At 52.4% G+C, this 23832-nt stretch overlaps 4 protein-coding genes across 4 annotated transcripts; 2 read left to right on the top strand and 2 right to left on the bottom strand.

Moving 5' to 3' along the window:
* Positions 1–1085: 1085 nt before the first annotated feature.
* On the bottom strand, positions 1086–2232 carry T069G_06079 (STIMATE family domain-containing protein; the record flags this gene model as incomplete). Its single annotated transcript, XM_056173289.1, has 2 exons — positions 1086–1703; positions 1762–2232. 2 exons carry the CDS (start codon positions 2230–2232, stop codon positions 1086–1088), a joined length of 1089 nt encoding a protein of 362 aa, XP_056030147.1.
* Positions 2233–3079: 847 nt separating this feature from the next.
* On the top strand, positions 3080–4058 carry T069G_06078 (uncharacterized protein; the record flags this gene model as incomplete). Its single annotated transcript, XM_056173288.1, has 2 exons — positions 3080–3320; positions 3421–4058. 2 exons carry the CDS (start codon positions 3080–3082, stop codon positions 4056–4058), a joined length of 879 nt encoding a protein of 292 aa, XP_056030146.1.
* Positions 4059–5234: 1176 nt separating this feature from the next.
* T069G_06077 (uncharacterized protein) lies at positions 5235–7844 on the bottom strand (the record flags this gene model as incomplete). Its single annotated transcript, XM_056173287.1, has 4 exons — positions 5235–6239; positions 6300–7484; positions 7559–7777; positions 7842–7844. 4 exons carry the CDS (start codon positions 7842–7844, stop codon positions 5235–5237), a joined length of 2412 nt encoding a protein of 803 aa, XP_056030145.1.
* Positions 7845–18247: 10403 nt separating this feature from the next.
* T069G_06076 (fungal specific transcription factor domain-containing protein) lies at positions 18248–20352 on the top strand (the record flags this gene model as incomplete). The annotated part of the gene is made up of 3 exons (XM_056173286.1): positions 18248–18344; positions 18449–19857; positions 19918–20352. The coding sequence occupies 3 exons, from the start codon at positions 18248–18250 to the stop codon at positions 20350–20352; spliced, it is 1941 nt and encodes a 646-aa protein (XP_056030144.1).
* Positions 20353–23832: the final 3480 nt, after the last annotated feature.

The raw sequence follows: 23832 nt of genomic DNA, 5'->3' as shown, positions 1-23832 counted from the left end.
TTTTATATATACAAGGCAACCCCTCGTGTTTCGGTGCTTGGATCATTGCTCACATGATGACGATATTGTTTTGGATATGCTCGCTTGGTTGATTTCTTTTTTACGATTCTTTGACGGGCATTGTTTGCCTGGATCCTTTTGAAGACATGGATGATAAGCACGGCTTGGGGCTTTTGTATGTATGACGCAAAGTGACTGGAGTTTTTAACGTAACTATGATGAAGAAGCTATTTACATGGATTTTGATAGAATTTCGTTTATCTTTGTGAGATGAATTACATTCACTAACTTGGATCTATCCTTGATTTGTAGTATCTTGGTGCAGCCCAGATGGAAAAAGCTGCTAGGCTACCAGCTTTGGAAAAGACCCAATGTCACATGTCTGTCACGCACGCATAAAAAGGAAAAAGAAAACTACAAAAAACACAAAGAAAAAAGTCAAAAAAAACATTGTCAGAAGGATTTCTTCATCGCTTGTTATGGACGAACGGGGAATCGAACCCCGGACCTTTCCCAGGCGTGGATACCGGCTTCCTTCAGGAGGAAGCCAGATGCTAAGGGAAAATTATACCACTAAACCATCCGCCCAGCTTAAGCTGTTTGTTGACGCCTCGGCTCACAAATTCTGTAGATGAACAGAACGGAGGTCTGTGCTTTGTAGCAGCTACGTTTTGAACACCAACAACATCTACATATCTCTTGTTTTGTGTAATGCACGGACATACAGCATGAGGGATGAATGAAGAAGTTGCACTGGGTAGTGTGGTACCGTGTATTTCTCCAGAGGGGATTCTATCCTGTATAAACCGCTACTTTGACATGAAACAAGCCAGGATCACAAAAATACGGAACAAGCAAAAAAAAACAAGCAAAACAAGAAAAAAAAATCAATTGCGGCCCCAAAAATGAAGTGCGCCCCCAAAAGTCTCTTGCGCCAGAATATGAAAATGAGCCAGTAGAGCGAAAAAGCCCTTTCAGCAGAAAAAACAAAAGAGTCCCAAGCAATGATGACGTTATGTGTTTATATACAAAGTGTAGTTCTGTGTGTGAAAGAGGAGAGTAAGTCTGAGCGAGAGCATTCGGTGTTACTCTTTGGGGAACAGCTCGACTGAAACTCCGCTGGGTGGTTTAGAGGAAGACTGATTCGAGCTGCTGCCGATAATCGTCGGGGCATCTCCGTCTACTTCGGGATCGTATTCTTCGCCGAGGTTGTTGCGCGACCGTCCGTTAATCTTGACACGGCTCTCGCTCCGGTCGTCTGAGTTGGTACCATCGGCGCTTGATCGCCTTCTTTCGTAGTCATCATCGTCGTCATGGTCTTCGGACGGGAGCATCTCGTGGTCTGTCACCTTTTGCTTGATGAAGGAGTCGATGATGTAATACTGGAGAGCGTTCATGATGAGGGGGAAGATCATCATGACGAATGCGACCTGAAGCTTCTCGTTGCCCTCTGTCCATCCAAGCGCCCAGTCGCCGACCTGCGAGATCCAGGGCATCATGATGAAGATAATGAGGACGCAGACCTTCATGCCAAACAATCCAGCAAAGTATATAAAGGACTGCTTGAGCCACCACCAGGCGTTGGGGGGGTTGCCGTAGTAGCCCGACTTGATGGATTCGACAGGCTTGCCGAGCGGTGTGAAGCTCGCCAGGGCGCTGAAGACGCGCAAGAGCACAATGAGGATGGGGATGCCGACAGTAGTCTGTTTGCACAAGTTAGCGCTTGAATTCAAGCGACGTCACGAATGAGATACTGCTTACATCTATGGCCAGATTCAAGAGATAAAAGGAGCACGGGTTGGGCACGTAGTCGTCGTCGCCTCTGGCCACCAGCACCAGTCTCTCGACCACGGTCGGCTCTACCTTGATGGAGAAGCGGCCGCTGGTGAGCATCGACATGAAGATGTTGGACATGTGCACCAGCACCGACCCAAAGACCTGCTTCGAGACGTCAAAGAACCAGACCTTGACGGGCCGTCGCGGGTGCTCCCTCCAGCGCTTGTAGACCAGCGACAGCATGGCCAGGCCGCCGAGCGCCGCCTGGACCAGCAGGGCAAAGGGCCCCAGCAGCTGACACTCGCCCTGCGAGGAGTCGATGTGGAAGGGCCCCGAGGGGGAGGATGTCGCCGTGGCGGTGGCCGAGGCGAGCGTCGTTGTGAGAGTGGCCATGGCTGTGAAGATTGCGGGAGTAGGAATGTCGACTCCTATCGCCGCATCACGAGCGAGCTGCATGCCGTTGGGAAGAGTGTCGTCGAAATATGAGAAAGGAGAAGAAGAAAAAGCAGAGATATATCGCAGGCCGCGAAGGAAGAAAAAAGGGTAGGACGACAAGGTTGGCGGATATCGCCCGAGGCTGAGTGGCGGAGCAAACGTTCAGTCGAAACTGCAAATTAGGCACGGGACAGTGATTTGGGATTGTCACGAGAGCCCTCCCAGAAGACTTTTAGTTGCTTTTTTCTTTTCTTTTTTTGGAGGGGTGCGTGCCCAGCACAACAAAAACCGCAGCCAGTGAAGGAAAAAAAAAAAGCAAGGAAGCTCGAAAAGGGAAAACGACGAGATTGGCCGATACGAGATGCTCAGCCGTGCTTTTGCCTCGTTGGTTACATCACTGAGTGTCGTTGATTACCTTATTTTCGGCGCGGGTTGGGTTTATTAAGCTGCCGAGAGTACCTGGGACCGGGGCGGCTCGTATTGGGCAAGGCGCGAAACGGGGTAGGGGCTACAAGGCGGGACGGGCCAATCATGGGCCGGCGTTTGGGATGACGGTCTCGATCTGACGGCGGCATTCCGTCCCAGGCCATCCCTGAACTGCCGGCCCAACACTTTTTCCGTATATTACAGTGACTTGTAGTGACCTGACAGCTGTGGCTTGTGGCTGTGCTTGTCCTGTGGCTTGGTAGTGGTCTGGTACGAAGCGCAAAGTACCTCTCTCTCTCTCTTTTTGGTGGGGCAATCCGATCACCAGCGGGAAAAAGTTGGAGGCTTCTGAATATCAGTCTCACGACCACGATCCCCTCTATCTCTCCCTCTCTCGAGAACTCTTTACCCAGCTCTCCGCCCTTTTACAACCCAGCCCGCCATGTTCCGCACGCGGCTGCTACGGATGCCCCGGCAGGCATTGGGCCTGAACCTGCGCGCATCCGCCGCCAATGGCTCCAGCTTCAACAAGATCAACGCCGCACGAGGCCTGCACTCGGTGCCCGCGCTGCCTCACGACTACTCCGAGGGCGTGCCCAACCTGATGAGCCCTGGAGGCTTCTCGCTTGCTTGGACAGACTACATGACCGTCACGGTGGACAAGCTCAACGCCATGATTGCCGGTAAGCAAAAATGCCTGTTATAGAACTCTTTTGCTTCATATAAACTCTCTGCCTCTCCCTCAAAACTCTGAACCCGATGCTGATATCCCCTCTCTTCCAGGCACCGAGCTCGAAACCCACGACGTCAAGACCATCCTCCTCATGACGGCCCGCGAACCCAGCCAAGCCCCCATCTTCAACCACGCCTCCATGGCCCACAACAACCACTTCTTCTTCCAGGGCATCGCCCCCCAAGGCACCCCCATGCCGGACGAGCTGCGCCGCGAGCTCGAGGCCTCCTTCTCCTCCATCGAGTCCCTCCGCCTCGAGTTCATCGTCACGGCCTCCGCCATGTTCGGCCCCGGATTCGTCTGGCTCGTCAAGGCCGGCCCCGGCGACTACCGCCTGCTGCCGACCTACCTCGCCGGCTCGCCTTACCCGGGCGCCCACTGGCGCATGCAGTCCACTGATATGAACACCGTTGGTAATGATGGCTCTGCGCGCTCGTATCTTAGGAACCAGAGCCTCGGCGCTAGGAGGAGAGTCGGCGACTTGCCACCGGGAGGTATTGAGCTGGAGCCGCTTCTGTGTCTCAACACTTGGGAGCACGCTTGGTTGCTGGACTGGGGTATGGGCGTGGATGGAAAGGGCGGCAAGGCTGCCTATGTCGATGCTTGGTGGAAGCTGATTGACTGGGAAAAGGTCCACCAGAGGTCTGGCGTGCTGCGCCCCGAGTACATGTCAGAGACATCCCCATGAAAAGGAGACGACGGGCAAGGGGAAGATGAAAGAAAGAAGAAAAAGAGAATACGGACAGAATAAGAAGACGGGGGAATTGGGCAACGAAAGAATAAGAGAGGGCCAAGATTAACGTATATATGTCATGCTAAAAAAGAAAAGGGAAACCGGTCCGCTGGGCGTACTTGATCCGAGGGGTTGGAAATGGTCGGATCAAGACGCCTGGTTGGAAGAGATGTAAGATAGTGTAAAGGTACTATATATACTTATTATGCTCTATCTGAAAAACATGAGTAGAAATGTATCTTCTGGAGAGGCAGTCGAGTTGTCATGAGGGTGGAGTGTTGTATGGCTTCTCAGAGGCGTTCTACCCTAGAATCAAGATGGGTTTTCGGCATTTCGGCAAATCGTGGCATACTCATCTAATTCTGCTTGTCATATATAATGCGCCTATTCTAAGTTCAGGAGACTAAATCCATCTAATTGGCACAAGAATTATGGTTCGTGAAGGATTGTTTGTAAAATTCAACCAGCCTTATAGATCATATGCATGGCAAAAGCCCCATATAACCTATTGTCGAACAATCCAGCCAAATAGAGTCTCATAGGGCTCAACAATCACAATCAAAACTGCACAGAATATTCAAGTAAATTTTGATATATATTTGATTGCATCAATTTTCTGTAAACCAGCACTTCCCCATATCGAAAAAACTCTCCAAGCCAACAATGTTTTTCCAAAAAATCGTTCTCATAATCCTTTGAAGGACGCTTTCTAACTTATAAATAATAGGTATCATCAATCTTAGCTCTCAAAAAAATACAAAACAAACAAATTCGCGCGTCTTTCGCTATGAAATCTTTGTTCTTTCGCTCGCCGATTTTTTGTCCTTTGGAGGGGTTTGTTTTCTGCATGAAGAGAAGAAAAGGGGGGGTTCGGGAGAAGTATAAATAACAGCGGAGGTAGGTGCATGCAGTCTTGCTGCTTTTGGCCTCGGCGAGAGAAGGGGATATAATGGAATTGAAGGAGATTGAGAAGAGAGAGAGAGAGGACAAAAAAGGAAATGGTCATAATTCATTCTTCGTTATAAACAAAAGGAAAGTCATCAAAACTAAAAAGAAACAGACAGAAACGAAAAAAACAATCAAATTGAAGATAAAAAGATTGAATATGATGTCTTTTTGTGAAAATATGACTTAAATCATGTTACCGTTGACGCTGATCTCGAAGCCATCGCCCTTCTGCTTCAGTGCCTTGGCAAGCATAAGCTCTCGCATCCAGTCAATGCGCTCGTCACGGTTCTTGACCGCGAAATGGTGAGTCTTGCCAGTGCCGTTGACACCCTCAGCTGAGGCATTGGGCTGGAGAGAGCTGTCACGCTTGCGCAGTCGAGCTCCGTTCTTATCCTGAGGGATGAGCTGGAAGCTGAAAGCACCAACAGGATCGCTCTTATCACGGTTGTGAGAAATAGAGACGGCCTTGAAAGCTGCGCTGAGCTTGGAAGTAGATGCGAGACTGGAGCAGGCAATAGCGTAGTCGTCAATATCGACGTACTCGAGCGTGCGATCAACCTGCTGAGCATCCTTGTGCATGTTCAGGCGAGTGCCCTTCAAGGTAAAGTAGCCGTCCTGCCATTCATGACGAAGCAAACGCACCTTGCGCTTCTTCATGGGGCCCTGGAAGCTGACGCCGTTGGCAGGCGCTGCCTCTGGTGCCTCCTTGGAGACACCCGGGCCCATTGAGGGCATGGGAGGGATGGCCTGCTCATACGTGGTGCGGTCAACAGGTGACCAAGGATAATTGAAGCGAGGCGGGGCTTGGGTAGGTTGAGACTGCTGCTGGGGCTGCTGCTGCTGGTGTGGTCGGACTGGAGTTCTAGGAGATGCCGACCTGGGCTCAGGGGCCCTTTGATAGTTGCGAGTGGCCCGGTTCTCGTCCAAGGCGGGAAGAACAGGGAAAGACGGGCGGCGACCAGAAGCTCGCGACTGGGACCGGTTGTGGCCCACAGTAGGAGCAGCCCGGTAGTTCATATCGGGAGGCACCGACTGAGAGACGTCACGAGCAACGGGTCCAAGAGGCACGGCCGTGATCGGGACATCCATCTCGGAGAATGGAGTCCCGAATCGATAGGGGTTCTTTGCGGTTTCCAAGTCGGGAGACAATGGATCCGCCTTGTCCATCTGATATGGTACAAACTCCTGCTGCAAGGGAGAGGAGCGGCGTGACGCCTGCTGCTGTTGCTGTTGTGCGGGCTGAGATACAGGTGGTCGGGGAGGTGCCTGTCTCGCCGCGGGTTGAGAGTTCCCTGGGATGGACAGCTTTGGTAGGCGTCTCAAGCCTTGGTGAGGTTGTGCAGACGGTGTAACTTCAAAGGGGGGAGTGGGTGGCACTTCATTACTGCTCGGGTTGGACCTCTGAAAGTTCAGGAATTGGCGGACGTTATCCTGGGGATCGCGAGTCTGCAAGTTCCGAAGGGTCGTTTCCTGAAGATACTGCAGAGGTGGCAGGCCACCAGGGCCAAGGATGTCAGACGATGCCACAACAGACGGAACCGAATCAGAAAACGGCCGGAATGCCTCGTTAGGATCCAGGGCCCTGGCTGTGTCGGGGTTGCCTGCATCGCCATAAACGAGAACAGCCCCATTAGCCTTGTTGATGTCGATATGGGGATTCATGGCCTTGAACTCCTCAATGATCTTCTGCTGTTTCTTCCACTTTGAGCACTTCTCGCCCTTTGAACAGTTGTGCGGCTTTGGAATGACCTGTTCAATGCCAATGATGGATACAGATTCCATTGGTGTAATGGGATCGGTAGCTCGGCGAACCCTGCGCTTGCTCTCATGGCGGCGTGTCGAGCCACTGCTGTCCTTTTTCATCACCTTCCTGGCTTCACGGCTTGGTCTATCCTCAATTGGCGTCGTAGCCTGGGGAGAGGCAGGCCTGCTATCCATCAATGCCTGGATTTGATGCCATACCCTTGTTCGGATTCCGAAAGAAGAGATGCTTAGCTCCTTCAGGTCTTCAAACTTCAATGTGATCAGGATAGCACCGTTGATGTCATTCTCGATGAACCTCTCCGTAATCGCCAGCTCAATACCGGCATCGAGCATTGACTGTGCCACCATCTCGGGCGTCCAAGATGCTAGCGTCGATGGGTCGAGCTCTGCATTGGTATATTGGAAAGGGCCGTTCCAGCGAGATGATCGGGCATGGGAAATAACTTCCCGAGGCACAGCCGGAGTCATAGGCGACAGTGTCAAAACTGCATCGTCCTCACCTGCTTGGTACCTCGAGTACTGGTCGGCAGGGAATTGGAAGAGGTGTGGGCCGCGAGGGCCTTCAACCTGCTTCGGAGAGTATTCGAGATAGAACTGCGGTACTCTACTGGAACGAGGAGTGGGGACCTCGTCGTACGAAGAGAGCGTTGTGATACTTGGCTGCCCAGACTGCGAGGACCCGATGTTAGCGTCTTGTTTCCGCTTCCGAAAAACACGGGCACAAAGGAAAGGAATCCACCTACTGATTGCAGACTCACTCGGGGTGAGTTATCTTCCGCCTCGCTCACTTCATCTTCGTCGTCTTCTTCATCCCAATCCGTGTCCACAAACTCAGTGGCTACTGACGTCGGCCTAAATTGCTGTGGCTCTTGCTTGAGGTTAAAAAAGGTGTTCTGGGGAGCGGGCTTCTGGCGCATCTCCTGGTATGTGCGGCTCTCGCCGACATGGAAGGAGTTGTAGTCCTGGATAAGCTTTCAATTAGTGGCCGGCCGGGTTGGAATCTGTGCAAGCAGTCCTGCTACGTACCATCCTTCTAGATGTATATACTCTTTTTGCTTAATCTTTTGCTTTCGTCCTTTTCTTCTCTTTTTCTGGTAAGGTGGCCTGTTTAATACATGGAAGTGGTGAAGGTAGCTTCGAGGTGCTTCGGGATAGCTCGGGAAGAGGTAGAACAAAGATCAGCAGCCGTTGCCGGCAACTTCTCTAGAGACACGGAAACAGCTGAACAATGTAACAATGTAGGTCTTCAGAGTTACGGTAGTAAAAAAGAAATGCAAAACCAAGGAGGAAATTAACAGCTCGATACGGAGTAGACGTCACCAAAACGAGACAGAGGTCGCAAAGGGGGAGGAGAATTCTGCGTCTCAGTGGGCGGCTAGCGGTTGATAAGTATTCTTCGTGAGGGCCGAAGGTCGCATCTCAGGGACCACCCGTCGAGTTCGTGCGGGCAAAAATACGCATACGCCTACAGCTGCGCGTTTGAGCAAGGGGACTCAGTCCCGGTAGTCAGCACCAGAGCTAGTCTGTAATGCGATGTGATGAGCACACCGATCCGGCTTGCGAGAGTCGTTGCGGGGGACAAGAATAGCAGTCCCACAGGCCGAAAGAACGACAAGCACAGCACAGGCCCGTACGAGAACAAGGTGACACAACTGGGCGCGGTGCTAGAGTCAAAGAGCTGGTTCCTATTGGCGCCTGAGGCTGGTCCCTTCTGCCGTGAGGGCGGCGCGAAGACGACAGGATCAATTGGACCATCAGTCAAACACTGGCAGATGGTGTCGTTTCTTCCAGCCAGTCAATCGCCTTGGCCGCCCATGGAGGCTGCCGCACTGGTCCCATCTGTGGAGCATGTGCAGGGTTGTCGAGCTTCGTGATTTGCTGTAATGATCAAGACCGTTGTCGCCGGTGCTCGTCCAAATATAGCCGGCGCTTAGGCGCCGTGATCTCTAGACTCTAGCAGCCGACTAGGATGCAGACAAGCTCGAGTTCGGTCCTTGTCGACAATGACGGATCATTCATGCACAAGCAAGGATCTCAGTGCAGTCTCTCTGTGCCTGTATGCACGGAGCATGGGAAGCGGGCTTCCAGTGCTGCGAGAAACAGAAGCACTCAAGACAGGCGAGAGAAGGGAGGCAAGGGGGCCGAAAAGGCTTCGTCCGTCTTGCTTCCGTCCTGGCCCTGCACTCATGCATCCCCGCCCCGTCTCGCAGGTGGTTGAATGTCTGCTACGACATCACTTGCTTAAAAGTGTAAGTGCTCCGTAACCTTGCAAATCCAAATCTCGGTGACCCAACACATCAAAGGTGACACTCTGTCACTCAACACATGTAAACACCGACCCGAGCGTCTCCTCCGTCAGCATCACGAAGCCCCATCAACTGCAAATCAAGCAAGGGCAAGGCAAGGACCTCACAAAAGCCACTCCGTAAACTGGCGGTGGAATATCAGATGCCGTCATTGTGGCCTCGTGACTCAACGAAATCTTTTCCCTCGCAGGCCAAGCGAGAATAGAAGGGTGAAAAAAAAACCAAACGGCTCCATCTTGGGACCCGTCTTGGAGCCCAAGATTTTTTTTTCCTTCTCCAGCCTCCGATCAACAAAGTACTCTTTCGTGCAGTAGTCGGTGAGGCCGACTAGCCTTCTAGGCGTAAATCGGCCGGCCAGTGGCTTGAGACTGTCTCAGCTGCCATGTTTGTAAACGGTCACGCTCGAGGCCGAGAATCCTTTGACCGTTGACCGTTCCCACTTCTGCATGTCTTTGGCGTCTTGATCTCCCGTGTAAGTGCGAACGGCAAGAGTGCATATGTGTTGGTTCTGTCATTGTGATAGACCCCACAGTCGGCCACCAACCGGCCACGGCTTCTCTGGGCGCTACTCTGATAATCATTAACGCTTGCATGCTTGCCTCTTTGGGCAATTGAAGAATGAGTGTTAGGTGATGAACGGGCAAGAGATTGAAAGTCCCCAGCCCGCGATCATCACATCACATTGTTGGCTCTGTGATGACCTCGGGCGAGCTAGTGGGACGGTCCGGCTCATAATGACTTTGGCTCATCTCATCACACGGGACTGATGTGGCGGCAACGGGAAGCACAAGTTTGAGACATGGCAGCATTGGAGCATACCAGACCAGCACGGGCATCAGTATCAGAGTACGAACACAAGTTGTTGAGCGAGTCGAGGCCTTGTTCGGTCTGCTTCGGTCTGCTTCGATCTGTAGGGAAGGGTCCGTCTATGCTTGCCTCTGCTTGTTCACCCTTGTTGCGGTGACGTGAATTCGCCATGCTGAGCAGGCAAGTCTCGGCTGTCGGCTTCCCAATGCTAGCACAATGACGACTGAACTAAGCACAGATGATGATAATGGTTAAGATGCTGCTCGGCCGCACGGCGGTCAATCTCGATAGGCCGAATCTTACACAATAGCTTCCATGTGCGGCGCCGCTCGCGCATAATGAGGATCTGGAGCTTGCGCAACCTTGATCACGGCCGGCCGACGACCTAGCCCTCTAGCAGCTGGGCTCTATCAGAAGCAAGCTATCCCCCAAACCCTGCAAGCCACCGCCAGCCGTGATAGGGCAGACGGGTATCACGACAACGTCGCTGGGATGCTAGATAGACTAGCGACCTCGGTCAAGCAGCGAGATGCGACGTGACACCAGGACAAGGGAGCCGATCTTTTCTTTCGGAATCGAGCCAGCCTCCCAGCCGCTACCCCACATCGTATACGGCGGGAAAACAGAAGCAGAGGCTCCAATTGGCGATAAGCAGCAAGATTGGTGAGGGAAAAAAAGAACCTTGAGAGAGACAAAGAGAGAGGCCAGCCAGACAGAGCCCGTGGGAGACACAGAAATGGGGGGGTGTGGTCTCATGCGCTGTGGCCCGTGCTAGCCCTCCATTAGCAGCAGCTGCAAGACCCCTGGCCCCTGCGCATACTGTATCTTTACTGTGCATGAGACTATCAAGCCGGCAGAGGCATTTCGTGCTACTAGCCAGAGAGCTAGAGGACAGGTGCAGGGAGGGAATGGGACGATAATGATCCCCCCTCGTTGCTCTCCATCTGCGTTGCGGTACATGTATGTCTTACCTTATTGCCCGGTTGATACAGGTACCACCGGGTTATGGATGACGAGCGGGGGTTCGCTTTGATATCAGGCAACGAGAAAAAAAGAAGATTGAACAGCCAAGTTGCCAAGATGGTTCGAAAGGCCGAAATCTCATGTCCCTTGTGCAGCCAATCCAGGCGACGATATTCCAGACTCCACGTGCCGGCGAGGTCACGCAGGCCAATTGGGCACGGCACAATTTCACTCCCAAGGCCCAATCACAGCGCGGCACCGGCCTCCGCGCTGCCCATTGGCCAGATTTCCATCAATCGCATCAATCGCCATTTCAGCAAGTCGTCGACGGAGCGGACAAGAACGGAAGAGAAGAGAGCGAGAGAACAAAAATATTGGCTACCCTACAACGTGAACGTGCTGCAACGGCCCACCTGATTTGCACGATTGTACTCGTAGAGTCATATACGGTGACTGCACGAGCACAGTAAACCCGCCCTTGGCCGTGAATCTTTGTCTCGACTCCTCCAAGCCAAAGTCCGTCTCTCACTAGCCAGCTGATTAAGAAAGAAAGCAAACTAGTGCTTCGCTCCCGTCTCCAAGGACCCCCAGTCTCCGCCAATGCCTTGCATTTACCTCACGCAACGGAAACGGCGCCGGCAAGACAAATGACTAGCATGGACACAAGCTACCATGGCATGGCTTCTCAGGCCTGGCCTGGCCGTTGCTCACCGACATGTTTATCGTGTAACGGAGTTTCTATGACGCTATCTTTGAGGTGGAAACCGACCCAGAGACAGTATTACGCAAAAGAAAATCCCAAGAGAAAAGAAGAATCCACCGCGGGCGGCGTAACGTGCGGCAGACCAGGGCGGTGTTTTTTTCCCTGGGGGGATTTTTTGTTGTTGCTCTTTTCGTGGTGTCTCACACAACTACGGCGTTGAGCAAGGTAGTTAACGGACTACGGACTACGGGCACGGAGAATGTTGAGCCGATTTTCTTCACAAACGGCTTTGCTAACAAACGCTAGACTCCCGCTAGACGACGAATGGGGGCGCCCGTCAACTTCATAACGGAGGACAACTACTCGTCAGAAGTACGGAGCACAAGTCGTGAGGAGGAATATGAGCCAAGGGCCGTCCGTAGTCTGGCTCTAAGCCCGCCGGGACCGAGCTGCACGAAGCTCGCAGGGTTCACGTTTACGCAGGTGAGCAAGCACAAGCAGGAATCCTTGAGCTTACCCCATACTTGTACGAAGAGGCAAGGCAATGAGCCTATCCGATCCGGCCGAATAGTGTGATAGGCCGAGCTAAAAAGTCCACCGCTAGGGTCTTTTAGACCAATTCTGATGCCCTGATGATCACCAGCTAGGAAATAGCACCCGTCTCGCCACAGTGCGCAAGACATACAGGCCCCCCCGACGGCAAGGGAAAGCAATCTTGGTCCCCTTGTCTCTCTCTCTGCTGCTTCTTGGCCAGGAGGGGAAGCTAAATCCCACCCACAAAAGCCACCAGCCACCAAGAGGATTCGATCCGAGAGAGAGACAGAAAAGTCGAAAAGTGATGGGCCAGTCGTTGACACTGCTCATTTCCGTCCACCACCAGCCTCAAACACCCAGAGCACCAGACGTCCACCAATGGCTTTGCGTGAAACCCCCATCTCGAGGGCTCACATGGCCGTGAATAAATGCGCCCCAATCTTTGCTGCGTGGTGGATGGTTCGCAGCTCTGCCCCGAGTTCCACAGCGTAGACGAGCATACATAACTGGCTTGGTGTGCGAGGTGGCCTCGGACGAAGTGCGATCGACATGTGCAAGTATGTACACCACCGACTCTCTCGATCACGCTGAATCGCACACTGTACTACCGCCTGGCACGAGCATGCACTCGGACAGGTAATCTACGGCGAGAGAACAAGATCCATGGCAAATCACACGCTAACCTCGACTGCTGTTATAAACTCCGTAAGAGCATCAAGTCAAGAGAGACAAAAATTTCATGGGCTTCGGAAGCACACCACCCGGAAGATCCACTAGTAAAAGTACTGCATCTGCTCCACAGCAAATTGATTCTGTACTGTGCATCTGGGGATAAGGGCCCTGGACGGCCTCGGAAGAGGATGCCTTTGGGTTTATTCCCACTCGTGGATGTAGCTCGGCTTTGTTCCTGGAGAGCTGTCATTTCTCCCCCCTGCCTTGGTGTAAAATATTACCAGTCACTCAGCAATCTTAAAAGCAAGGATAGAGTCGTAATCGAATTATTAATTTGATCAGTCAAGTTGCTCAGATGGACTCTTTTCTCTCCGACAGTGCGAGACCCGACCTGGCTGACTGACTGACTGACTCGAAGCTGTCATGCATGTTCTCGTACTAGGGACCTGTTTGGAGCCGGCCTTGGACGAGCTGGACTGGAGAGCTGCGCGTATCCGCATCAGGATGGGTGGACGCTAATTGCCCTTTCAAAGAGGTCAAGTACAGTAGCATTAGTCGTACGCGGAAAATAGCCTACTTTTTACCTTACTGGCGAGATCGGGGCGGACAAACTGTCTAGTAGCGAGGGATGAGTACGAGTATTCGCGCAAATACCTGCTCCGCAATGTTCTGGTATAAGCTAGATTGGCAGCCCCAGAGGCTAGTCGTCCTAACACTGTGTGCGGGCATCTGCGAGTTGATGGCATGAAATGTGAGAGCTCAATGCCGTGTGCCCTGATGGAGCGTGATAAACGGTGATTAGCTTGACAGAGTGCATGTGGCGTCCTTGAGGCTGAAGATGAGAGATTAATCAATGAGTAATGAGCACCTATCGGCGTTGATGATCGTATGTCGTCGGAGAGCTGGCGAGCCCCCCTGTTACGCACGGCCGCACTACTCGTGGATAATGGATGAGTGTTTGTATCCGTATACTTCGTATGTGCCAGAGAACTGAGCCGAGCATGTTCAAGGCCGGAGAAATCAGGACGAGGGACGGGGGAAAAGGCAATGGAGCCGTCGATTTTTTTGGTCTCGATTTCGAGAGACACTGGGGTCACCCACTTTCGAGGCCAAGTCTTGACACTACCTTCTAGCCCAAGAACTACCGGGTAGCACGAGTTTTCGTAGTATACTCCGTGGGTAACCAAAATTCCTGCCCGTGTACGAGTACTAATCCGGGTGCGATCGGGCATTGAGGGGTCGAGGTCGGTAGCCGAGACTGCGCGGCGGCGATGGAATGGTCCCAGCTCCAGCTGCGGGACAGGGAGGCGAGGCCATGTTGCGAAGGCACGGCGGTAGACGACAAGTATCCTGTGGTATCCTTGCAATATCTGCCCAAGGCGGCCCTGACAAGATTGTGTAAGTCCAACCCATGAAATCCAAAAGTACTCCTGGTGTGAATAGTAAGGTAGTCGTATATAGATAGAGCTTTAGTAAGTAGGTGGCTAGTAATAGCAGAAGCAGAGACGGTGTTACGACATGTAGAGTAGCTCAGTGCCGCACTAGACACCTCCAAAAGCCGATGCTAAGAGACGCGGGGTTCCTGCGAGATCCAACAGCAGCGGCTCGAAAGATGCTGGAAAAACGTGGGCAGCCCAACGACACAACATGTGTCATACACAGCTTCGTCACGAGCAGCACGAATCTTAGCGAGCGCGAGCCCATCAGGTTTTATACTCCCACGATTAACGCCCTCGAAGAAGCGAGTGGAAACGATGTGACGCCTATCCGACGACAACACACGAATCTGTAGCATTTGAGATCGATGCCACCAGCGGCAAGGTGATTGACCTTGACTGCTTTGCATATCGCGCTTTGGCCTCGGCGCTTAGCGGTTCACGACAGCCGAGATCAGACGAGATCAGACGCAGACGCAGGAAGGTCTATCACGGAAAAGATTAGGCCACAATTACTAAGAGATAGAAGGGGAATTCCGGGATAAATTAAAAATAGCATCAAAGCTGTGGTCTCACGCGGCGGCCATGGCAGACACGTGCGTGCTGAGTGATGGCCATCCATGGCACCGCGATAGCGCCAGTAGTGTGATTTGCCGCGTCATGACAAACAGAGGGGACAGTAGCTTGTATCTAAGCGCCCGGCTGCGAGCATGAACAGATGGCCGCAGGATCCGTCGCCAAATTTAGCCCGGGATTGGGCCAGAGTGAGGGGTTAACGGACATCTGATAGAAGCAGGGATGTGTGCTGCTTTCCCTTTGGAAGCAGTAGAAGGAGAGCCGTTTTTGTCTCATTCGGGACCGTTGTTGTCTTGCCGTTGTATCGCGGAAAATTGGATGCTCCCTCGTGCAAGACACGGAATATGCTGACTTTGAAAACGGTGTACCTAGAAAATCGCAATAGGGCACAGGAGAATGAATAGGTACCTGATATCTCGCCCAATCCACTCTGCTACCATCAGTTGTTCTTCTCAACGGCACGGCACTGAATTCAGCCGTTTTAGGCAAATGGACTTTTTCATTGGCGTTATCTCATCTCCATCTCCATCGACAAGAGAAGCAAGAGCAGCAGCAATCCAACTTCCCAAATACTACCCCGGCCCACTCTCTCCTTCTTTATTCACTCATTCAGTCAGCCACACCAGCCGCGAAGCCAGATACAACTGAGAAGGAGCGAGCGGTGTTGTCCTTCCCTTTCTCCTCACTGAGATCGGTCGAAAGTGCGGACTTGCCTTTGTAGCGGACCCCCAGCGCGTGTGATTGGCCATTTCGTGCAGCCCGGTCCCCTGCTAGCGCGCCACGCTACCTGCGCGAGTGAGCCAATCTCGATCGCTAGGTGGTCTGTTGGCAGGGACTGGTCCTTGCGCAGGGAAGGCGCTACAGTTCGGTTGGTCCCGCGGCCCCTGCCGCTTGCTGCACGAGCCAGCTTTTCGTCACATCCCGCCGTCGAATCAACGTGGCCGGAAGCATTTTTGGGCAGCGGGGACAGGCCGCTAGTGCGCAACTCTGCCGCCACTGAAGGAACCCTCACCTTGTCTCTTTCCTCGCTCGGACCTATCCCAACGACAGAGTACAGAGGTACTCGTACTAGGTGCAGTACAGCTGCTCGTACAGGCAATCCGAGCACAGGGCCTCGTACAAGTGCAGTACTCGTACTTCGTTCTCGGCATCGTTGCTCGACTCCCTTGCGTCCCCTGTGGGTTTCCCGTCGTACGTAGTACCTATGCCTTGCGCTACAATGCCGCAGTCACCCGTGTACTCGTACTTGTGCTCGGCATCTGCGGGGAGACGATGCCGCTTCTCAGAGCAGCGCTGGAAATCCCTACCTCGACCTACAGAAAAGCCGGCCAGGGTCTGGCTCCTCTCGCTGCGAGGATATTGTCTCTTGCAGCCCGCTCTGGCCATAATATTGACCTTCTATGGATACCAGCTCCCAAGGCAGCAATTATTGGTACCGACATCTACCGGGTATTCAGTACTGGGGGATCATCGGTACCTGTTGAGGCACGGTGAGGTCACCTTACTCGCGTGTACCCGAACTCCTCTTCCACGACTCGGCTGTTGACAGTTGGGTGCTCTGTACCTGCTTGGTGCGAGCATTACGCTGCCTTAGCACTGCTGCAACAATCCCGCCAACGGCAGAAACCCACAAACGCCTCTGTGGACGGTGGGCAGCGTTTTGCACAATTCCGTTGTGATTCATCTTGGCGACCGTCTTCGAGTACTGCTCAGGTGCCCTACCTACTAAGAAGCTACTGCGAGTATTCACATGTACTGCGGAGACCCAAGCCTTGCTGCTAATGAAGACGACACCATCAGCTTTGCTGCCGGGGTCTCGATCTGCAACCTCCTTCGTCCAAATACGCTGCAAGTCGCCGATGCGGCTTAGGCCGTTGGGCTCTTGATGGGAGATGGAGAGAAGACCCTGGCAGCTCTCGCTCTAGTTGCTCCGTTCGTTCATGTCAAGCAAAACAGAGTTCAAGTACAGTAAGCACTGTACATTGCAATGCAGCGGCATGTCTGACAGCATTTCCAAATGAAAAGCAAGGTACCGACTAGCACAGAGTATGCTGAACGACACACCATCGTTTGCACGGGTGCTGCTCATTACACGGGATGTGATGCGTGTGAACACATGGCCATCCGCTGGGATGGACGGCACCGCCTACAGGGCCTCGGGGCATGGCTCTCTCATGGCCGAGCTGCTGCCCACGTTCTCATGGGGATGCCAATACTGGCAGTAGGTACTGGTAGCATGGCACCTTTTTCGGCGTCATCATGCCCAAAAGGCCCAGGCCAAGCGGCCAGAGGCTTTTAGCCCTTGACCAGCGGGTCTCTCGGACAGACATACGAGCAACTCGTGCGGGTAACTCGTCCAGCCATCGCCCATTTCTTTCCGCTGTGGCGTTCGGTGTGGGTGACATGTCCGCGGGTCCAGACAGGCATCCAAGAGGAATTTTCTCGCCTCGGTGGTTGGCCCAACCCCGGCCAGTATCTCTCCCGCTAAAGCTGCTCTTCCGCACATCCACCGCCCTCCACGGTCCAGGGAGCTGCGTCTGAATGAAGCTCATTGGCTGCTCTAAGCGCAGCTCTGGACACAAGCGTCGTGGGTTCCAGATGGGCATAATTAGTGCCATTTGAAAGTCAAAAATAGCAACACAAGCTGCAAAAACCTCCCTTGGGAAATCGGTCGAGATGGTCCTTCACGCTTGGCCGCGAGAGAGGCGGCCATGATATAAGTCATGGCCCATCCTGCTCCTCGAATTTAACCCTCTTTCTTTCTTGTGCTGGTGAGAGTATTCAAGTGTCGCCAAAAGGCTTTCCCCTTCTCTTTTAACCCTATTTCCCCCTCCGCCCTCTTCCTCCTCCTCTTTGATCAGGCATCATCATCATTTCCAGTGAAAAGCAAGCCGGACTTGCTTGGAACCAGTCATTCACTATACACACTATTCAACTTTATTTTTTGCGCAATTTCACCAGAATCCGTTGACGGACGAACAAAGCGACACCGTTGTTTGATACGACATCTCGCTTCGACTTACACCGACCACTCAGATCTGAAAAGACCGACTCGTAATTTAATATTTTCAACTTCGGACCCGAACAGCCAGCTTTGGCAGGACAGCCAGCAGCAGAACAGTCCAACTAATCCTTATCGCCTTTCATCGTCCGAGACCTGGACCCCCGGCAATACAAACGGCGGCATTGACTGGATTTGCTCATCGTCCCGCTCCTTGCCCAGCCCCACAACAAAGGACATACAGTGCGATTCCCAGCCGGCCCAGCACCGTATCTTTCACACCCCTGCCGGACTGTGCAAGTACACCCCTCCCCTGGTCCCTCAGCGCACAAAGAGAAGGTACCTTGGGTGTTGAGCATCGCAAGCTACAAATGTCTACCCTGCCCCCCAATCACCACAATATCTTGTCAAGAGCATCAATGAATTCCGTACACATGGCCGTTTCGCAGTCTGGGAAGGCCAAGGCGGCCCCCAAAGCCAGCAATGGCTCAACACGACGCGGCACGCAGATGCACCGCCGTTCAAGAACAGGTATGTCACTGACACATGGACGAGCTGCCTCGCCTATACTCTACTTTGGGGGAAAACACTCTGCACTGAAACTTGGACTAACTCGGAGATCTTCTGTTGTTTAGGTTGCTATACCTGCAGATTAAGACGAAAGAAGTGCGACGAGGGCACGCCTCTTTGCACAGCTTGCAAGCACCTTGGCCTGCAATGCGAGTATAAGCGACCCATGTGGTGGAGCAACAACGATGCGCGCAAGAAGCACAAGGAGGACATCAAGGGCATCATCAAGCGCAAGAAGCTGTCGGAAAAGTCATCGCACGCCTCCATCTCAACTTCTGTCACTTCTTCACCTCCTGGCCTTTCACACTCCGTACCCTCATCCGCGACATACACCGATCCCATGGACCGCAACAGGTCTGCGTCTATCGATTCTCACTTCTCAAACGGCTTCAACTTCAACGGCCCGATGCATCAGGCCGACTACTCCTCTTACAACTCTCAGATGCCTCCAGACTTTATGATTGGCTCTTACTCACCCTACGAGATTGATGTCAAGACGGAGCGACAAATGTTCATCAACGACATCCCAACGTTGAAAGAGTCTCAGGTTTCTACCTTTAGCACTTACTGCCCACCTCCGCCACCAGGAACCGTTCTGCAGTCGGGTAGCCTTCCGGGAAGTTGGGTCGAGCAGGTTCACGAGGAGCGCCGCGAATCGCTGGCCGAGGAGGCGCTCAACGTCAACTTCTTTGACTTTTCCCACGGACCTTCCTACGACTCCAGGCAGGTCAAGATTGAGTTGGATGAGAATGACCAGCGCCTGTTTGATCACTTCATCCAGTTCGTCCTGCCCACCATCTTCCCCATCCTGGAGACGAACCAGCATGGATCGGTGGCCTCAGACCTGATTCTCCCTGCCCTGCAGTCCAACAACACATATCTGCACTGCTGCCTGAGCATCGCCGCCCAGCATCTCAAGTCTCTGTCCGCTGGCCCCAGCGAGGACATTGACCATGACATCATGCGACACCGCTACGCGACTATCTGGTCGCTGTGTGAGTCGCTGAAGCGCGATGAAAACTACCAGCAGATCCTCGAGGCTACTCTTGGCCTCATCTTCTTCCAGTGTGTCGTTGGCCGCTCATCAAACGAGGAGCTGCTTGACATTGCGTGGCACCAGCACTTCCAAGCTGCCATCAACCTGGTGACCAAGCTGGACCTCCCCCGTCAAGTCTTGGACCCTGCCACGCCGATGACGCAGACTCCATTCAACATGACCCTGACCGCCTGGATTGACATCCTTGGCGCCACCATGCAGGGAACATCCCCTACCTTTGCGCACACGTACCGCGAGAAGCACCTGTCTCAGGCAAATCCATACATGGGTCTGCGCGAGCTCATGGGCTGTGAGGACCGAGTCATGTATCTCATCTCTGAGATTGCCTGCCTCGAGTCTCTCAAGAGAGACGGCATGGATGACTTCACTCTCTGCCAGCACGTTTCCGCCCTAGGCGAGCAGATCAGCCTCACTGAGGTCGGTGAGTTTACGCCTAGGATGCCCTACAACGCCAACGGCACACTGTCGCCCAAGCAGCTTTCCAAGAACATCACGGCCGCCTTCCGCCTTGCGGCGCGCATTTACCTGTGCAGCTTGGTGCCTGGCTTTAGCCCTGAGCAGCACTCACCGATGGGTCTGGTTGATAAGCTTACCAATGTCTTGCGATTTATCCCGTCGGGCCCAGAAGGCTTTGACCGCAGCTTGGTCTGGGTCTACCTCCTGTGCGGCTCCATCAGCCTGCCCGGCTCCGAATTCCGCGCCCTCTTTGAGGAGCGCGTTGCGCAGCTCGGCGAGCAGGCCAACTGTGGCTCTTTTGGCCGAATGGTCATGGTGCTGCGTGGCCTCTGGCTTCACAACGACAACTTGTCGAGGCTCGGCACCCCTGAGAGCGCCGGTTCCGATGTGCCTCAGCAATATCTCCACTGGCGAGATCTTATGCGGATGCAGAACATGGACTACCTGCTCATGTAAGGCGAACTTGGCATATCTTTACAAGCTGGTCTTTGAGGTGCGACAAGCACAAGAGCCTGTTTGAGCAGCCAATGTTCCATGTTCTTCCTTTTCCACCACAAAGGCAAAGCAGGCATTTGCCACCTTTCTTTTCTCTTCTGTTACTTTTTTTTTATACTTCATTCTTTTATTTATGATTCATTCTTAAGAGATGCCATCTCCACCTTTTTCACATATACCCCTTCTGAGATGGGCTTATTAGAGGATGCCGCAAGGCAAGCAGGGCTCACAGCGGTTTTTACACAAACATATGGGAAAGCCTTTGACACTTTTGACACACTTTGGATAACTTGAGATACTTGGAGGAATTAACGAAGACTTTGCGTGGATAGTCTGTCTGGATGGCAGACTGGTGATGAATGATGCATTTTGGATTTCTTCTCAAACGTCCCCATTTGTGGGACGCGAGTTTTGCGGTATCACGCTCGGCATGCTTTATGCTTATACAATATACCAGGCTGGCATTGGGCTCGGCGCAATACGTGTGTATTTGGGGTTTTCATTTTCTTTTCCAGGCCTTTGAGAGGACGGAACGCCTCCATGGCTGGTTTTCATGAAGCATCTAGCATGGATATGGGATACAGAAAGAATGAGAGCAAGCTGGCGGCGATCATCATGGATGGGACTTAGGAAACTGGAGTTTCTGTTGAATGATGCATGTCTTTTCATACAGACATGATTTAGTTAGTCTAAAATATCAATTTGATGACTATTCATCCCTTAATGTATACTTGTTTCTGCCATGAGCTCCGCGAGAGATGATGATATTGTGACCAGGGTCGATGTCGGCACTCTTGCATGTTGCATTGCTTTTTGCACAAATTGGGATAGATAGCGTAATGAATTGAGTTTATCATCATATTGGCCAGGTAATATATTTTATACGGTTTTACGACATTATGTATCCTTTCATTGGCCCATTTACGGGCTACTGCATATTGTATATGCATTTGGATATTAACTAATATTGAGTAAGAATATGCAAGATGCAACCGGTGGAGGGTGACATTAGCGGGGAGAAGAGACATGAAGAGAGGGGGGACCTTTGGATGGAGAGATAGGACAAAGGAAAGAGAAGAGAGAAGGAAAAAAGGGAGCATCTCTGTAGAGCGAGGCCCGGGCAGATGGAACCGATGATGGCATGTTTTTTTCTTCATTATCGGGAGGGGACTGCATCCACTTACACAGAGAATTACGGCATTTTGGGTAGGGATAAGTATTTATCAGGCAGCCTGTCAAATTGAGAATCTCACCGAATCGGGGTGATGCGGTGCGGTGCGGTAACTCCCCCCTGTCTGGAGCGAGTGAGGGCCGAAGCAAAAGGTATTTACATGGCAGGAAATCAGCTGACCGGATAAAAAGAAGAAAATGTAAAGTTTTTGTTTGCATCCGGGGATAAACTCGAGCAAGGCAGATAGAGAGCAAGGACGAAGATGCTCGTACAGTAGAGCACTTTGCTCGGCACGTCTGCGGACGAGTCCCGACTTTTGGCAGGGGGAGCATTCGGGTGGAAGGGTGTGGGTGTACAAGAGGAGAGGAAACGGGCTGCCATTGCAACGATACTGTGCCGCGGAGAGGGCCATGCGAGAAGCCAGCCAGAGATCCATGTAAGAAAAAAAAAAAGAGAAATAAACGAAGGTCAATGTGGCCACTTTAGAGCGAGCCTTTCAGAGCGTGTCGTTGCATGCGTACTGTGAGGAGAAAGAACGGGGGGTGTGGCATTGCATTGCAGTTTTAGTTGAAATTTTTTACCTGTGGCGATAGATGGCCAGGTCAATTGGCCGGGGAGAAGCAAAAAAACGATGCATCTTCTGGACCGGGGTTTGGGGGGAGGGAAAAAAAACGACAGGGCATGGGATGATTGGTTTTCAGACGTTGATTTGCTTGTGGTGTTTTTTTCCAAACCACGGGGACATCAATGTTGTTGGGGCGGGCTTGGCGTGGCGTGGTGGCGGTGCGGCCCAAAATTGGGTGGCGTTTTTACTTGATAGGTACCTGATTTGATGTTTAGATGGTTTTCGGACTATTGATATGCAGAGATGGGGTGGTGAGTCTCAGCTGAGCGTTGGCGTGGGCGAGTGGGTGAGCTGGAAAAGAAAAACACGTATAACGGACGCGTGTGTATGTGTGTTGGCTGTTGAGGTGAGGGAGCCCAGATGGGACGGGTGGATGGATGACGGGCGGGAGGTTTGGACGGATGGGGTAGGTAGATGGAGCGATGTTTGTGTAAGTCATGGGTATGGATTGATTGATTGATTGATTGATTGATTACGATGTGGAAGGGGAGTTGCGTTGCGGAGAGGCAGTACGTATATCGTATTTGATGTTTTTTGTGTGTATTAATCAATGGTATGATGGATTTGCCGTGTATGCATGTACGAGTATGGTATCAAGCTGCAGCAGCGTTGGGGGAGAAGGACGGGTTACAACGACCGGGGAGGACATGGACGACAACAGCACGAAAAGCAGAGATGTCGGACTTGATGGAATTATTTTTTTCTCTCTTCCCAAGGAACAGGGGTAGCTTCAGAAGAGTGAGGCGACGGCCCAGGGGAAAAAAAAACCTCTCGGCATTGGACTTTTGCTGGGGGGGAAGAGGATGAGGAGTTTTGAGCGGGTGACCTCGTGCATGTACAGGTACAGGCATTCCAAGTGGGAGCATGTACATGCAATCCTCCATGCTGGGGCGCGCTGTATTACTACCTGTACGAGTACGATAACTCTGTTGGTGACGGGCGAGAGAGAGTGAGTGCAGCATGCAGGAACATGGAGCGCCAAGGGGATTACAGGTACCTGGTAGCACATGGGACGAGCGTACAGCTCCATCTGATACGGGGTGGTGCAAGTACAGGTACCAGGGGGCGGCTGGAGAAGGACAAGGACCGGTACAGTATTACAGCCCTGCTTCGCGGGAACGGAGGGAATGCTGCTGGGTACAAGGGGATGGATAGTAAGAACACAAAACGAAAAGGAAGACAGATGATGGAAGCTGCATGACAATGATGACGAGTGTTTGTTTGGAAACAAAAGTAAGACGGAAGACTAGCCGGGACCGGGGCCGGTTACTGCAAGCCTCTCTGTCTCTGGTTCTGCCTTTTCCCGTGTTTTCGTACACTCACTCTTCTTATTACCTATCCTCGCTTGAATTTGATGGTGTGGAGTTTTTTGATATGACCGAAGAAGCAGAAGGAAAAATCCTGTAGGACGGCCCTTTTGCACACGGGGATACTCGGGGGGAGTGGTTGTACCGCAGAGTGGCATCTGGAGTGGCATCTCTGACCAAAGATGCCGAGGGAGAGCGAGCGAGTTGTTTGGTTTCATGGGGGGCATCGTTTTCTGGTTTGGGCCTTGGTTTGGCATGTGCTCAGTGTGTATGTAAGCCAGCGATTGTGTGGAGTAATAATAGAACCATTTGGATTTGGATGCCAACTAATACTGAGT

Source organism: Trichoderma breve, chromosome 3 (assembly GCF_028502605.1).
Source record: "Trichoderma breve strain T069 chromosome 3, whole genome shotgun sequence".
Taxonomy (NCBI): Eukaryota; Fungi; Ascomycota; class Sordariomycetes; order Hypocreales; family Hypocreaceae; genus Trichoderma; species Trichoderma breve.
This window is presented reverse-complemented; position numbering and strand designations above follow the sequence as displayed.